The 17,197-nt window shown below is 54.9% G+C and overlaps 2 protein-coding genes across 24 annotated transcripts in view; one reads left to right on the top strand and one right to left on the bottom strand.

Annotated features, from left to right (window-relative positions):
* Window positions 1-13,571, top strand: part of PLEC (plectin) — a 124,175-nt gene extending 110,604 nt beyond the window's left edge. For all 23 annotated transcript variants that reach the window (XM_042463630.1, XM_042463635.1, XM_042463633.1 and 20 more), the window contains 3 exons: window positions 671-4,051; window positions 5,748-12,756; window positions 13,436-13,571. In XM_042463630.1, the coding sequence (XP_042319564.1) occupies window positions 671-4,051; window positions 5,748-12,083 (9,717 nt within the window). In that variant the 3' untranslated portion in view covers window positions 12,084-12,756; window positions 13,436-13,571. The remainder of the gene's footprint in view (window positions 1-670; window positions 4,052-5,747; window positions 12,757-13,435) is intronic.
* The window catches only part of GRINA (glutamate ionotropic receptor NMDA type subunit associated protein 1), a 595,197-nt gene that overhangs the window by 190,344 nt on the left and 387,656 nt on the right, over window positions 1-17,197 (bottom strand). The window lies entirely within an intron of this gene.

The raw sequence follows: 17,197 nt of genomic DNA on the forward strand, positions 1-17,197 counted from the left end.
GGAAGGCCAGAACAGCGCAAGTCCCTGGAAGCCAGGATTAGGGGTGGGGGGCAGGCCTTGCTTAGGGCATCCTCCCTCACTGTGTTTGACATCTTCCTTGCCTCCATGGCTGTGTGGTCCACCGCTTCTTTCCTGCACCTCATTCTGCCCCCCCGGCCTGTGTCCTCTCACTTGCTGAGGGGAGGGGTCTTCCTCACAGCTGCTTGCTGCCTCTGTTGCTGCCACGTTTGGGCTTTTTCAGTTGGGGGGGGTTGACTCCCTCTGGAAGGGGGTCTCTTCCACACCGACTGCAATGAGCTGATGCGTGGAGGTATGCTGGTGGCTGCTGTGTCATGCTGTGGCCCTCCCGCTTGGGGTTTTGCTTGTCGTCTTGTGTCCGTTCGTCGATCATCCATCCGTCCATCTGTCCATCCTCTACTCTCGGTGTGTGGGTCTTTCCTGCTTCTCCACCTGTCATGTTCAGCAAGAGACACGAGCACCATGTTCCTTCTCTGACTGATTGCTGCCTGTCTCTCCTGGAAAGAGCCAAGCCATACCATGCCATCCCATGCCACACACACTTCCCTCACCCACAGACCCTCTGCCCCCCATTCCCATTCCAGTCTCTCTCTCTTGTGATCTTTCTTTCTTTCTTTCCCCCTCTTCCCTTTTCTTTGCCTCTTCTCCGTAGAAAGCAGCAGAGAAGCTGAAGGAGGAGGAGCGGCAGCGCCTGGCAGAAGTGGAGGCACAGTTGGAGAAGCAGCGGCAGCTGGCCGAGGCCCATGCCAGGGCTAAGGCCCAGGCGGAGAAGGAGGCCCTGGAGCTGCAGCGACGCATGGAGGAGGAGGTCAGCCGGCGGCAGCTGGTGGCCGTGGACGCCGAGCAGCAGAAGCAGACCATCCAGCAGGAGCTCTCACAGATGAAGCTGAGTTCGGACGCCCAGATTCAGGCCAAGCTCAAACTGATTGAGGAGGTGGAATTCAGCCGGCGGAAGGTGGAGGAGGAGATCCGCATGGTACGCCTGCAGCTGGAGGCCACAGAGAGGCAGAGGGCCGGGGCGGAGGACGAGCTCCAGGCCCTGCGGGATCGGGCCGAGGAGGCTGAGCGGCAGAAGCGGCTAGCCCAGGAGGAGGCCGAGCGCCTGCGCAAGCAGGTCAAGGATGAGAGCCAGAAGAAGAGGGAGGCGGAGGACGAGCTGAAGCACAAGGTGCAGGCCGAGCAGCAGGCCGCTCGCGAGAAGCAGAAGGCCCTGGAAGACCTTCAGAAGCTGCGCCTGCAGGCGGAGGAGGCCGAACGGCGGATGAAGCAGGCGGAGCTGGAGAAGGAGCGGCAGGTCCAGCTAGCCCATGAGGCTGCCCAGAAGAGCGCTGAGGCTGACCTCCAGAGCCGGCGCCTCTCCTTCGCTGAGAAGACCGCCCAGCTGGAGCTCTCCCTGCAGCAGGAGCACATCACGATCACCCATCTGCAGGAGGAGGCTGAGCGGCTGAAGAAGCTGCAGTTGGAGGCCGAACAGTCCCGTGAGGAGGCCGACAAGGAAGTGGAGAAGTGGCGGCAGAAGGCCAACGAGGCACTGAGGCTGCGGCTCCAGGCCGAGGAGGTGGCTCACAAGAAGGCCCTGGCACAAGAGGAGGCTGAGAAGCAGAAGGAGGATGCGGAACGCGAGGCCCGGAAGCGCTCCAAGGCCGAAGAGTCGGCCCTGCGGCAGAAGGAGCTGGCCGAGCAAGAGCTAGAGAAGCAGCGGAAGCTGGCCGAGGGAACGGCCCAGCAGAAGTTCCTGGCCGAGCAGGAGCTGATCCGCCTGAAGGCTGAGGTTGAGAACGGGGAGCAGCAACGCTTGCTGCTGGAGGAGGAGCTCTTCCGCCTCAAGAATGAGGTGAACGAGGCCGTTCAGAAGCGGAAGGAGCTGGAGGAGGAGCTGGCCAAACTGCGTGCTGAGATGGAGCTCCTGCTGCAGAGCAAGGCAAAGACTGAGGAGGAGTCTCGCTCTACCAGTGAGAAGTCCAAGCAGATCCTGGAGGCTGAGGCCAGCAAGCTGCGGGAGCTGGCCGAAGAGGCTGCCCGCCTGCGTGCCCTCTCGGAGGAAGCCAAGCGCCAACGGCAGCTGGCTGAAGAAGAGGCCACCCATCAGCGGGCAGAGGCTGAGCGCATCCTCAAGGAGAAGCTGGTGGCCATCAACGAGGCCTCGCGCCTGAAGGCAGAAGCAGAGATCGCCCTGAAGGAGAAGGAGGCGGAGAACGAGCGGCTCCGACGGCTAGCTGAGGACGAGGCATACCAGCGCCGGCTGCTGGAGGAGCAGGCGGCCCAGCACAAGCAGGACATCGAGGAGAAGATCGCCCAGCTGAAGAAGTCCTCTGAGAGTGAGTTGGAGAGGCAGAAGAGCCTGGTGGATGACACTGTCAGGCAGCGGCGCCTCGTCGAGGAGGAAATACGCATCCTCAAGCTCAACTTTGAGAAAGCTTCACATGGCAAGACTGACCTGGAGCTAGAACTCACCCGGATCAAGCAGAGCGCTGAGGAGATCCAGCGCAGCAAAGAGCAGGCAGAGCGTGAGGCAGAGGAGTTGCGGCAGCTAGCCCTGGAGGAGGAGAATCACCGCCGAGAGGCTGAGGCCAAGGTCAAGAAGATCTCGGCGGCTGAGCAGGAGGCTGCCCGGCAGTGCAAGGCCGCCCTGGAGGAAGTGGAGCGCTTGAAAGCCAAGGCAGAGGAGGCCCGGAGGCAGAAGGAGCTGGCTGAGAAGGAGTCAGAGCGGCAGATCCAGCTTGCACAGGAGGCAGCCCAGAAGCGGATTGTGGCAGAGGAGAAGGCCCACCTGGCTGCCGTGCAGCAGAAGGAGCAGGAGCTGCTGCAGACCCGGCAGCAGGAGCAGAGCATCCTGGACAAGTTGCGGGAGGAGGCAGAGAGGGCCAAGAAAGCTGCAGAGGATGCCGAGTTTGCCCGGATAAAGGCCGAGCAGGAGGCTGCTCTGTCCAGGCAGCTGGTGGAGGAAGCTGAGCGCATGAAGCAAAGGGCAGAGGAGGAGGCCCAGACCAAGGCCAAGGCACAAGAGGATGCAGAGAAGCTGCGAAAAGAGGCCGAGCTGGAGGCTGCCAGGAGGGCCCAGGCGGAGCAGGCGGCACTCAAGCAGAAGCAGCTGGCTGATGCTGAGATGGCCAAGCACAAGAAGTTTGCTGAGCAAACGCTGCGCCAGAAGGCCCAGGTGGAGCAGGAGCTGACCAAGGTCAAGCTGCAGTTGGAGGAGACTGACCACCAGAAGAGTATCTTGGAAGAGGAGCAGCAGCGGCTGAAGGACGAGGTGACTGAAGCCATGAAGCAGAAGGTCCAGGTGGAGGAGGAGCTCTTCAAGGTAAAAGTCCAGATGGAAGAGCTGATCAAGCTGAAGACCCGTATCGAGGAGGAGAACAAGATGCTGATCACGAAGGACAAGGACAACATGCAGAAGTTCCTGGCTGAAGAGGCCGAGAAGATGAAGCAGGTGGCAGAGGAGGCTGCCCGGCTGAGTGTGGAGGCCCAGGAAGCTGCCCGCCTGCGGGAGCTGGCCGAGCAGGACCTGGCCCAGCAGCGGAGCCTGGCAGAGAAGATTCTGAAGGAGAAGATGCAGGCTGTCCAAGAGGCCACACGACTGAAGGCCGAGGCTGAGGTGCTACAGAAGCAGAAGGACTTGGCCCAGGAGCAGGCAAAGAAGCTGCAGGAGGACAAGGAGCAGATGCAGCTGCGGCTGGCTGAGGAGGCTGAGGGCTTCCAGAAGACCCTAGAGGCAGAGCGCCAGCGGCAGCTGGAAATTACCGCCAATGCCGAGCGCCTCAAGGTGCAAGTGACCGAGCTGAGTCTGGCCCAGGCGAAGGCAGAGGAGGAGGCCAAACGGTTCAAGAAGCAGGCAGAGCAGATCAGTCAGAAGCTGCACCAAACAGAGCTGGCTACCCAGGAGAAGATGACTCTGGTGCAGACGCTAGAGATCCAGAGGCAGCAGAGTGATAGTGATGCTGAGAAGCTGAGGAAAGCCATTGCAGATCTGGAGCAAGAGAAGGAGAAGCTGAAGCGGGAAGCAGAGCTGCTGCAGCAGAAATCGGAAGAGGTACCCACTTTCATTGGGGTCCCACTCGCCCTGTGCCTTCTCAGAGCCCAAGGAACATGCCAAAACCTTCTCCAGTCCACGTGTTGCTAGCCCACTTCCTGTTCCTTGGGTCAGGGAGGGGATCATGCAAGAGGGGAAGCAGTGAATAGAGGAAGCAACAGAAGAAATGGATGCCCTATTTTTCTGTGGCGTATCTTACCATGATGCCCATGCTGTATCCATTCGCGAGCAAGCCCTCTGTGTTGCCATGCTGGTTGTTGAGGAGGCCCTTGCTGCTCCTTTGCATTTCTGACCAGGTGCAGAAAGGCAACAAGAATCTTCTGGCCACTTGATTGGCTGGTACATGGCTAATCCCAAGTTGCCGCGTAGTTGTACCTGCCTCATGGTAAGGGACGACTCAGAAAATGGTTGTCATTGTTCTTTGATAGTTAGGGATGCATGTAGTGAGGACAGGAAACTCCCAGGTAAGGAAAAGAGGTGTGGATGAAAATGCAACATATAAGTGAGCCTGACCCATGCTGCCCTTAGACATGTTCAGAAACAGCACAGTGCCAGTCACCCATTGCTATGCTCCTGCAGAAATGGAGTTCCTCTTAAATCCAGAGTGGCTTCTTCTTTCTCCTTTTGTGGTAAGGCTGGCCCTGAATGTGAAGTTCTGCAGAACTGGCAATGTCACAGATGACTTGGTGTCAGGTCTGCCATCACATCTCTTGCCTGCATAGTTTGGGCCAGAGATCAGACCTTCCATAACTGAGACAGGAGATGAGGAATTGAGGGAGCACATACAAAAGGTGGGGTGGGGAGGGCAACGGGTGACCCAAGTGGGGCTGGGGTGGGGAGAGAGGGTTTTTTGTGCCCACACAACACTCAGCATCCAGTGCATTAGGAAGGGACTTGTTGGAAGGCTCTAAGGAAAAGCAGAGGCAGCTGTTGTCTCTGTCCTGCAGCCAAGACACATTTTTCCTCTGGGAAGTCTGTCATGACTCAAAAGCAACATGGGCACTTGTGGCACTTCCCACTCTAATCCGTTTGTCATGGCTCAAGCATTCAGGGACTTCAGAGTCAGGCAGGGCCGGCCATCTTGTGGGCTCCAGGTAGATGCTCATAGCTGGAAGGAGGAAGGAGACTAGAAGGCTGAGGGAACCTGATCCAGGGAGTTCAGAATCTGTTTTTTCCCCAGCAGAGAGGGTCCTGACCTCATGAAACCTGGGTTATGCACCTCCCATTAGCTCCTGTAGGCAGGGACAAAAGAAAGACCAGCCCCTATATAGGGAGAAGCTAACCCCCCCTGGGCCTCAATCTTGTTCCTGCCTGCGCTCCTAGCAGGACATACAGCAGCCACACACACAAAAAAACCATTGGGTGATAATGGAGACTCTCTTGGGCTGGTGAACTGGTTAAAAACCCAGAAAGCCTGTTCCTCTTGAGACCCAGGGGGGTTTCCCACTGCACTGAGGGTGGAGGGGCTTCTTCTTCAGCCAAGTCTTCCCATCTCCAGCTTATTTTATCCACCTGTATTCTATAGTAATGGCCTTCTCAGATGGTCAGCCAGGGCACCCCCTAAACATGCACCCTTCTTGAAATGCTGGCTCGCTATGCATGCCTCCTGTGGAGGCGCTGGCTCTTCCCTCCCCTGAGACCCTTCCCCTTCTGTTTGGACTGCATGAGTGATGCTCTTCCTCTTTTCCTCACCCAGATGCAGACGGCTCAAAAGGAGCAGCTCCGCCAGGAGACGCAGATGCTCCAGCAGACGTTCCGGTCGGAGAAGGATGTCCTCCTGCAAAAAGAGAGATTTGTAGAGGAGGAGAAGGCCAAGCTGGAGAAACTCTTCCAGGAAGAGGTCAACAAGGCTCAAGGCCTGAAGGCTGAGCAGGAACGCCAGCAGAAGCAGATGGAGCAGGAGAAGAAGCAGCTGACCACTGTCCTGGAGGAGGCCCGTAAGAAGCAAGCAGAAGCCGAGGAGAATGTCCGGCAGAAGCAGGAGGAGCTGCAGCGCCTGGAGAAGCAGCGGCAGAAACAGGAGAAGCTCCTGGCAGAAGAGAACCAGAAACTCAGGGAGAAGCTGGAGCAGCTCCAGGAAGAGCAAAAGACAGCCCTCGCCCAGACCCGAGAAATCATGATCCAGACCGATGACCTTCCTCAGGAGGTGGTGGCTCCTTCCCAGGTGCCTCAGATGAAAGCGGTGCCCAATGGCCGAGACATGATAGATGGCATTTCTCAGAATGGTGAAGCAGAGCTGGCGTTTGACGGCATCCGTCAGAAAGTGTCAGCCAAGAAGCTGGCAGAAGCGGGCATCCTAAGCCGGGAGAGCATGGAGAAACTGGCCAAGGGAAAAGCAACTGTGCAGGAACTCTCCCAAAGGGACGACATCCGCAGGTACTTGCGAGGAACAAGCAGCATTGCTGGGCTCCTGCTGAAGCCAAGCAACGAGAAGATGAGCATTTACTCAGCTATGAAGCAGCAGCTGCTGAGCCCAGGCACGGCCCTCATCCTGCTGGAGGCGCAGGCTGCCTCTGGCTTCGTAATAGATCCCGTGAGGAACAGAACCTTGTCTGTCAGCGAGGCAGTGAAGGAAGGAGTGGTTGGGCCTGAACTGCACAATAAGTTGCTTTCTGCTGAGAGGGCAGTCACTGGGTATAAAGACCCCTACACTGGGGAAAAGATCTCCCTCTTCCAAGCAATGACCAAAGACCTCATTGTGAAAGACCACGGCATTCGGCTTCTGGAGGCTCAGGTGGCGACGGGAGGCATCATTGATCCAGTCAACAGCCACCGCCTCCCTGTGGAAGTGGCTTACAAGCGAGGCTACTTTGATGAAGAGATGCAGCAGATCCTCTCAGATCCCAGTGATGACACCAAGGGCTTCTTTGACCCCAACACCCAGGAGAACCTGACCTACCTGCAGCTGATGGAGAGATGCGTGACCGATCCTGAGACTGGCCTCTTCCTTCTGCCGCTGACAGACAAAGCCGCTAAGGGAAGGGAGCTGGTCTACACGGACCGGGAGGCCAAGGATGTCTTCAAGAAGGCCACAGTGTCAGCCCCCTTCGGCCGGTTCAAGGGCAAGACAGTCACCATCTGGGAAATCATCAACTCTGAGTATTTCACTGAGGAGCAGAGGCGGGACCTTCTGCGCCAGTACAAGACTGGGAAGATAACTGTGGAGAAGATCATTAAGGTTATCATCACTGTGATGGAGGAGAGCGAGAAGAAGAGCCAGCTCTGCTTCGATGGGCTCCGGGCTCCCGTTCCAGCATCTGAGCTGCTAGAGAGTAAAATCATTGACAAGGATCTTTACAACCAGCTATACCAGGGAAAAAAGACTGTAGAGGACCTTGCCAGTGTGGATTCCATTAAGAGGTACTTGAAAGGCACCAGTGCCATTGCAGGCATCTTGGTTGAGTCCACTGGCCAGAGGCTGCTGCTTGATGATGCCTTGAAGAAAAACTTCCTAAAGCCAGAAATAGCCCTGACACTTCTGGAGGCCCAGGCTGCAACTGGATACATGGTTGACCCAGTGAGGAATGAGCAGCTCCCTGTGGATGATGCAGTCAGATCAGGAATGGTTGGGCCTGAGCTGCATGAGAAGCTTCTGTCTGCAGAGAAGGCTGTGACTGGCTACAGGGATCCCTACACAGGGCAGGTGGTCTCTCTCTTCCAAGCACTGCAAAAAGGCCTCATCCCAAAAGACGCCGGGGTCCGTCTGCTGGATGCCCAGCTTGCCACTGGGGGCATCATAGACCCAGCGAACAGCCACCGTCTCCCACTTGACGTGGCTTGCAAGCGAGGCTACTTTAGCGAAGAGATGAACAAGGCTTTGTCTGTTCCAGCTGATGATGCCAAGCTGTATTATGACCCCAACGCCCAAGAAAAACTCACCTATGCTCAGCTGAAGCAGAAATGCCAAGTGGACAAGAAGACTGGCCTTTACTTGCTTCCCCTCTCAGACCAGGCCATCCGGCTTCAGCAGGAGGAGGTCTACTCTGATAGCCAGACCAAGGAGTCCTTTGACAAGGCGACAGTAGAAGTTCCAGCCGGCAGTTTAAAAGGCAAGATGGTGACCATCTGGGAGTTGATTCACTCTGAGTATGTGACTGAAGAGCAGAGGAGGGAGCTGATACGGCAGTACAAAACAGGCAAGGTCACCATTGAAAGGGTAATCAAAATCATCATCACAATCATTGAGGAGACTGAGGCCAAGAAGCAAGAAAAGCTGACCTTCAGTGGCTTGCGTGGGCCTGTGCCTGCCAGGGAGCTGCTCGAGTCAAAGGTTATCAGCAAGAGCCAGTATGAGCAACTCAAGGAAGGAAAGAAGTCTGTTAAAGAGCTTGCTGAAGCGGCTGCTGTGAAGAAGTACCTTCAGGGGAGCGACTGCATCGCTGGGGTGTATGTAGAAGAAACCAAGGAGAAGCTGAGCATCTATGAGGCCATGAGGAGGAACCTGCTCCTGCCAAGCACAGCCACTATCCTCCTGGAGGCCCAGGCAGCCACTGGGTTCATGGTGGACCCAGTGAGGAACCAGAGGTTGCCTGTCCATGAAGCAGTCAAGGCTGGCTTTGTGGGACCAGAGCTGCATGAAAAGCTGCTGTCTGCTGAGAAGGCTGTCACTGGCTACAAAGACCCATATTCTGGGAACACCATCTCCCTCTTTGAGGCCATGAAGAAGGGGCTGATCCTCAGAGAGCACGCGATCCGCCTTCTGGAAGCCCAGATTGCTACAGGAGGAATCATCGACCCCGTTCACAGTCATCGCCTCCCTGTGGAAGTGGCTTATAAGCGAGGCTACTTTGACGAACAGATGAACCGAACGCTCTCGGACCCCACTGACGACACCAAGGGCTTCTTCGACCCTAATACCAAGGAGAACCTAACCTACCTGCAGCTGAAGGAGAGGTGTGTTGAGGACCCTGAGACGGGCCTCTGCCTCCTGCCTTTGAAACAGCCTGAGACCCCCACTGTAGTGGAGACCACGCAGGTGTACACAGAGGCTGAGACCAAGAAGGTGTTTGAGGAGACCCAGATCGACATTCCAACCGGAGACAAGGCTGGCTCCTCCATGTCCCTGTGGGAAATCATGCACTCTGATCTTATCCCCGAGGAGCAGCGCAAGAGGCTGATGGATGAGTTTCGCTCTGGCAAGGTGACAAAGGAACGTATGATCATCATCATCATCGAGATAATAGAGAAGACGGAGATCATCCGGCAGCAAGACTTGAGCTCCTATGACTACGTCCGGCGCCGCATCACTGCTGATGACCTCTATGAGGCCAGGATAATCTCCATGGAGATATACAATGCCCTGAAGCAAGGCTCCAAGACCATCCGCGAGATCCTAGAAATAGAGACAGTCTGGAAGTATCTCTATGGCTCTGGCTGCATTGCCGGCATCTACATTCCATCCAGCAAACAGAAGCTCAATGTCTACCAGGCCTTAAAAAGGGGGCTGATCACTCCTGAAGTGGCTCGGCCTCTGCTGGAAGCCCAGGCTGCCACCGGCTTCATTGTTGACCCCATCAAGAATGAAATGCTCACGGTGGACGAGGCTGTCAGGAAAGCAGTAGTGGGCCCTGAGATGCATGACCGGCTCCTGTCCGCTGAGAGAGCTGTAACCGGCTACCGTGATCCCTACAGCGAGCAAAAAGTCTCTCTTTTCCAAGCTATGAAGAAGGACCTCATCCCTTCAGAAGAAGCCCTCAGACTTCTAGATGCCCAGTTGGCCACGGGGGGCATCATAGACCCACACCTGGGCTTCCACCTCCCCCTGGAAACGGCCTACCAGCGTGGCTACTTCAATCGGGAGACATACGAGAGGCTTTCTGAACCCAGTGAGGTCCGCAGCTATATAGACCCCTCCACAGACGACAAGCTCAGCTACACACAGATCCTCAAGCGCTGCAAGAAGGATGAGAATACTGGCTGCCTCCTGCTGCCTCTCTGCGACACTCGGAAGCTGACCTTCCGGGGCCTGAGGAAACAGATCTCTGTTGAGGAGCTGGTAAGATCTAAGGTCATGGATGAAGCCACCGCCCAGCGCCTCCAGGAAGGCTTAACCTCTGTTGAGGAAGTCTCTAAAGTCTTGAAGAAATTCCTGGAGGGCACCAGTTGCATCGCTGGTGTCTATGTGGACTCTACCAAGGAGAGACTCTCTGTGTACCAGGCCATGAAGAAGGGCATCATCCGCCCTGGCACCGCCTTTGAGCTGTTGGAAGCCCAGGCAGCCACTGGGTATGTGGTTGACCCCATCAAGGGCCTCAAGTTGACCGTGGAGGAGGCAGTGCGGATGGGCATTGTGGGCCCAGAATTCAAGGACAAGCTGCTTTCAGCTGAGAGAGCAGTTACAGGCTACAAGGACCCCTACTCAGGCAAGCTTATCTCTCTCTTCCAAGCCATGAAGAAAGGGCTGATCCTGAAAGACCATGGGATCCGTTTGCTGGAAGCACAGATTGCCACAGGAGGAATAATTGATCCAGAGGAGAGCCATCGCCTGCCTGTCGAAGTGGCGTACAAGAGGGGCCTTTTTGATGAGGAAATGAATGAGATCCTGCTGGATCCCAGCGATGACACAAAGGGGTTCTTTGACCCTAACACAGAAGAGAACCTGACCTACCTGCAGCTGATGGAGCGGTGCATCACTGACCCAGAGACTGGCCTGTGCCTCCTGCCCTTGAAGGAGAAGAAGCGGGAGAGAAAGACCTCTTCCAAGTCCTCTGTCCGCAAACGCAGGGTAGTCATCGTTGATCCTGAGACTGGGAAAGAGATGTCAGTGTACGAAGCCTACCGCAAAGGCCTCATTGACCACCAGACCTATTTGGAGCTCTCCGAACAAGAGTGTGAATGGGAAGAGATCACCATTTCCTCCTCAGACGGAGTTGTTAAGTCCATGATCATTGACCGGAGGTCAGGGAGGCAGTATGATATCGACGATGCTATTGCAAAGGGGCTGATCGACCAGTCTGCCTTGGACCAGTATCGCTCAGGTACCTTATCCATCACAGAATTTGCAGACATGCTGTCTGGCAACATAAGTGGATTCCGATCCAGGTCTTCCTCTGTCGGCTCCTCTTCTTCCTATCCTGTAAGCCCAGCCCACGCAAGAGCACAACTGGCGTCCTGGAGCGATCCTACTGAAGAGACTGGGCCAGTTGCAGGCATCCTGGACACAGACACCCTAGAGAAGGTATCCATTACAGAAGCCATGCGTCGCAACCTGGTGGACAACATTACTGGCCAGAGGCTCCTGGAGGCTCAGGCCTGCACTGGTGGGATCATCGATCCGGCCACTGGGGAGAAGTTCTCTGTTGCTGATGCTGTCAACAAAGGCCTGGTTGACAAAATCATGGTAGATAGGATCAACCTTGCTCAAAAGGCTTTCTATGGCTTTGAGGATCCCAGAACCAAGACCAAGATGTCCGCTGCCCAAGCCTTGAAGAAAGGCTGGCTGTACTACGAGGCCGGCCAGCGCTTTCTGGAGGTGCAGTACCTGACAGGAGGGCTGATTGAGCCAGAAGTGACTGGCAGGGTCTCCCTTGACGAGGCTCTGCAGAAGGGCACCATCGACGCACGCACTGCGCAGAAACTGCGGGATGTCAACACCTACTCCAAGTATTTGACCTGTCCCAAAACCAAGCTCAAGATTTCCTACAAGGACGCCATGGACAGGAGCATGACTGAGGAGGGAACGGGCTTACGTCTCTTGGAAGCTTCGTCACAATCCAGCAAAGGCTATTACAGTCCTTATAATGTTAGTGGTTCTGGCTCCACTTCTGGCTCTCGATCTGGCTCCCGAACTGGTTCTAGATCAGGCTCCAGGCGAGGCAGCTTTGATGCTACGGGAGGATCTGGCTTCTCCATGTCCTTCTCTTCCTCCTCCTACAGTTCTTCAGGTTATGGCCGCAGATACACATCCGGTCTAAGCGGAAGCACAGATGCTGCCAACCTCAGTTGCACCTTGACCCACCTCATTGGAAACTGTGGGTGGGAAGGAAGCCAGGAGTTCTTTGAAATGCATGGGAAACCACTGTCTGTGGCATAAAGTGCCCTCTGCCTCCAGAAAACTTTTGCATTTATACTGCTCTGCATGTGGTAAAGCTACTGGTTTATCCTCTCATTATTACTATTGTTGTTCTTTTATCCTGTTTAAAACAGTTTTCTTCCAAAGCAGTGCCTAAAGTTTAACCAAAAAGACTAGACTAATATATTAATATATATGATTGCTCAGACAGTATATGTATAGTAAGAGAGAAAGAGAAAGCCTATCCACTGCCCCCCACTCCCCCATCTAGCCCTCCCAGGCACACCTTTCTTTTGGTCCACCTCCAGAGCAGAATCACCCCAGCCATGTGCCGACTCCTCAGCGCAGGCAGAACCGGCCCTCCTTGGGTCCCTTCTTCTGCTAAGCAGCTAGTGACTTTTTCTCCCAGTGAGCTCTGCCAGCTCCATCCTGCAGAGGAGATGACCCTTGTGCCAAGCCTCCAGGCGCATCACTGCCTATGCAAAATGCCCTCTCCGCTTCTGAGGAAGGGAGGAAGAGCCCAGATGGACTTGTGCTCAAGAGATGCCCCACGGCCCCCTTCCGCTCTAGCAAGCTCCCTGCGCCATTGCCTGGACTGATCTTCCTCACTGGATGGCCAAGGAAGATGGCTCTGTGCTCCACTGCTGCTCCTTGACTGGCTTCCCCTCAACTGCGTGGACTCTGCACCCGGACCGTAAGTGCACACGCTTCCATGCCGATGTGGCGCCTCCTGCCTTGCGGACCCGCCTGCCTGCCTCTCTTCCTGTCAGTTTGGCTACTTCTCCACTCTCTCTTTCTTCCTTCCTTTCCTGCCACTCTCACCTGCAAGCTCCCTTTTGCATTGGGCTCAGCCTGCTCATCCATTCTAGCACTTTCCATGGTGCTCTGCTTTTCCAGCTCTGTTTAGGAGGAGCTTTGTACTGCAGTGGCTTCTGTGGGCTGGCCGTGATCTCTGCATGCCCGTCGGTCAGTTGGTCTTTGTCTCTGTCCACTTTACGTGTACCTGGGAAGTGCCCTGTACAAAGCTGGCAGGGTGGACTGGCAGGCCACCTAGAACCAGCTTGCCTTACTTGATGCCAGAGCAAAGAGCATTCTGTTCACAGGTCCTTGCCCACAACTGTAGGAGCCCAGGACACCTGAACTGCTTCCGTGAGACGGGGATCCTCATAGATAGTGTATGGTTTCCATTCAGAGCCCGCTCCTCTTTCTTGTCCAGGGCAAACGGCAGACTGAATCAAGCAGTCTTCTGGGACCAACTGCCCTGTAAAACTGGGCTGAATCTCTTTCCCCCCTCACTCTCTTTCTCTCTCTTGTGCACTTTTCTATCTCTTCTGATTGTGTTTCTTTGTAATAACATGTGCTCTTTCTCTCAGACATTTTTACCTAGTCCCACCAAAGAAGTCCCCTTGTCACTGGGAGAACTGCTTAGCTGGTTTTCTGAAGTCAGCAAGTCCTGGATTACTTCGAGAGGAGGCCTGGATGCTTCTCAGCGGCACTCACCCTCAAAGGTAATTCCAGGACTCTAGAGTGATGGCGGTGGGCTCCTTGCAATTCCATTGCTGGGGTTTGAGTTGGAGATGAGAAAGAGAGCGTGGGGACAGGGGTGGGCTGGTGGGGGACCTAGGGTAAGGACAGTGTGCTGCTTTTCTGGCGAGTGATCGGTAGTGGCAAGAGTGACCCCCGTCTCCCAAAGCATGGGGCCCTAAAGCGTCCCTTCCGGACCTTTATAGCCCCTGGCAGCACCTTTGGGCCTGCAGTTTATGTCTCTCCTGCTGCTAGTCAAAGAGTATGGCGGGCTTTTGGGGTGGAGATGGAGAAGGCAGACAGGCAGGCTCCAGAGCAAGTGGCTGGGCTGAGGCTGCCTGGTTTCATTGGCTTTATTTGCTCGCATCATTTCACTTGTGAGATTCTCCTGTCTCATCCCATCCTGTTTCTTTTCTTCACTTTATTTTAGTGTGGCTGGATGTCCATTTCAACTTTCCTCCCAGTTGCCGTGGATCTCGTACCCTCCCTCTCTTCTGGGGGAAGGGGAGGCAGCACTTTGCAAGCACCATGGAGCAGTTAGTGGTGACCATGGCAAGCGGTGTGGGGCCAGTGGCATTGGAGTGGGGTGGGGCATCCTTCTAAGTGGCCCGTGGGGTTGTTTGGCCAATGGGAGAAGCTGGAGTTGTCCTCTGCCCAGCACAGACCATGAGCTGGGCCCTTGGAGGCTGGTTCTGGCCACGGCTCACTGGAAGTTCTTCGACCGCAGGAGGGACTGCTCTGGAAAAGTGTGACCTGCCGCCCTGTGGCTAGGAATAGTCGCTTGGACGTTGCAGGCAGGGAAGCAGGCGCTTCGGACACAGCCAGGAATGCTGCAGGCCAGTCGCTGTTACAAGCAGGCTGGCCACAGCTCAGGAATGGCCGAACCTTGCCTCTCCAGCCTGCCACCCCCCGCCAAATAGATTCCAGGCCACCTTTCCCTTGGTCTTTCTGTCTGTCTGTCTCAGGCCTGCCAGGTGCTTGGCTCTCCTTTTGAAGCAATAAAAGGCGTGAAGGCAGCACTTGTGTGCAGCAGAGGCCCTGGTGTGGAACTGTGTTGCATGAGGACTTACTTCTGAGTAGCACTGGCCACATGCCCAGGGGGTCCCTAGTGCTCTTGCACACCAGTGTTGCACTTCCCATCCCATTCTGCGTGTTCCAGACCCTGTAAGCAGCCAAGGAGATGCTTCCCATTTGGATTCGTCCCCATCTGTGTCTTAAGGCAGTTCTCTTCCAGCCCGGTCTTATGTGCATCAAGCCACCCCATTCCTCAGCCTTTGTTGTTATATTACTTTCTCATTATCCAGTTCTTCTTCTTGTTGTTTTTTTCCTTTTGCATGATGTATTAACCTGAGCAAGCTGTATCCATATTCTGTGTGAACCAGCGCAGTCCTCGGCACCCTTCCCTTTCTCAGAGGGACCCTGGGCTCAACTGGCTTTTCTGCCTGTTTCTGCTCAAAGCAGCCGAGGCCGGTAGAACTGTTTGCACACTAAAGCTCTCCAGACTCATCTCTGTTTTTTTGGGAGGCAAAACACTAAACCCTGACTTGTAAATACCATGAAGTGTTTGTAAAAACATGCAGTATGGAACCACAGCCTCTCCCCCAGGAGGGCAGTAAAGGAGATTTGATGAAATGGCTTTGTGTGGTTTGTTCAGGTCCTCCAGGAAGACCCGGTCTGCCCGGCCTCCCAAACGGCCCCCCTCTCCCATTGGCTTTGGCTTTGTACCAGCAGCGCCCAAAGCGGCATGGAATCGGGGGTAGATGCAAAGGGTCCTTGCGTCACCACCTGCAGTGGTGGGTATGTTCACACTCATTGCAGGAGGGGCATTACAGGACAGCCCAGGACATCCGCAGCCCATCAAAAGCCCTTGTCCGTGGGGGGGGGGATGGAGTGAGGCCTCTGGAAACTGCCCCACTCGCCCTGCCTAGAAGTGAGTCTCACTGGGTTCTCCTTAAAGCCCCTGACCCTCGGCGGTAATCCTTGTGAGGGGAAATGGCTGTTTCTGCACATGCCACGGGTCCTTGCAGCCACGCTTACAAAGAGGAGCTGCTGGGGATGAATACTTTGGGACTGGTTGGTATCTGCTCTGAGAGGGATGCTGATTTCCAAGGAGGGTTTGGGGAAAGGATCGTGGTGGATTCTGGGTTCAAATCCCGCTTCAGTCATCCTGAAGTTCCTTAGGACCACTCAGTATCTTTGGGCCTAGTTCAGTGATGGTGAACCTATGGCACGCGTGCCAGAGGTGGCACTCAGAGCCCTCTCTGTGGGCACATGTGCCATCGCCCCAGCACAGAGTCTCTCAGAGTTTGTTATTAGAAAGCCAGAGAGACATAGCACTTTGCAATAAATAAGTGGGTTTGGGGTTACTGTTTGGGCACTCGGCCTCTAAAAGGTTCACCATCACTGGCCTAGTTCTTTCTCACAGTGGTTTCATGGGAGGTTGTGGGGGAAGCTTTGCCTGGAAAACCTCCTGATAGGTTTGCAGAAAGAGCTTGAAGGGAAACAACAACTGGAAACACAATCATTGAGTTGTCATCCTGGCAACCCTACAGTAGGCCTTCCAGCCTCACACACAAAATGGCTACTTCACCCTCTCCAGCCCAGCTGCCCCTATATTACCCCTTGTAATGGTGCCCTTGCCCCTTGGGGCAAAGTGGCCACTGTCCTCTTCTTCCCATCATGTCTGCCTGACTCTCCGAATTAAAATTTTAGACTCTCAGAGTTGGAGGAGACCCCAGCCCAACCTCCTCCTCCTCCTCCTGCCATGCAGGAAGACCATCAAAGCCCACCCTGCGACAGACGGCCATTCAGCCTCCGTTTAAAAACGGCCTCCAAAGAAGACCAATACACACCAAAGCAGCAGTCTTCACAACTCTTGCAGCCAAGGTGTTCCTCCTAAGGTTCCAGTTGTCCCTCCATATTCGCTAGGGTTAGGGGAACAAGACCCCCGTGAATATGGAAAAGCCGCAAATAACAAAAACACCATGTTTTTACCTGAAGGACAGCTCTCTAGGAATCGCTAGGCGCTCCAGAGCAACTCTGTGGTCAATGTCCAACATACACTGACCATAGAATGGCACTGGAGTAGCTACAAATGGTCTTTCAGTGCAACTTTTAGTTAAAGTTGACCACAGAGTTGCACTGGAGGACCTAGACAGTCCTAGAGAGAAGATATCAATGAAATCAGTGAATAATCAAAGCTGCAAATATGGAGGGATGACTGTAGTTTTAATCTATTGCTCTGTGTTCCAGTCTGGAGCAGCAGAAAACAAGCTGGCTCCATCCACAAAATGGCATCCCTTTAAATCCTTAAACAGGGCTATCATCATATCACCTCTTAACCATCTCTTCTCCAGGCTAAACATCCCCAGCTCCCTAAGAGAGCTTCAAGGTTTGCAGCCCCTTCCCCATTTTGGACACAGTCCCATCTTCTCAGCATCCTTGTTGAACCTTGGGGCCCAGAACTGGACACAATATTATTCCAGGTGGGGCCTGACCGGAGCAGAATAGAGTGGCCCTATGACTTCACTTGATCTAGACACTATTATTCTATTGATGCAACCTGAAGATAATGGAGCAGAGGACAGAATAGGGGAATTTCAGTACAGAAT

Source organism: Sceloporus undulatus, chromosome 4 (assembly GCF_019175285.1).
Source record: "Sceloporus undulatus isolate JIND9_A2432 ecotype Alabama chromosome 4, SceUnd_v1.1, whole genome shotgun sequence".
Lineage (NCBI taxonomy): Eukaryota > Metazoa > Chordata > Lepidosauria > Squamata > Phrynosomatidae > Sceloporus > Sceloporus undulatus.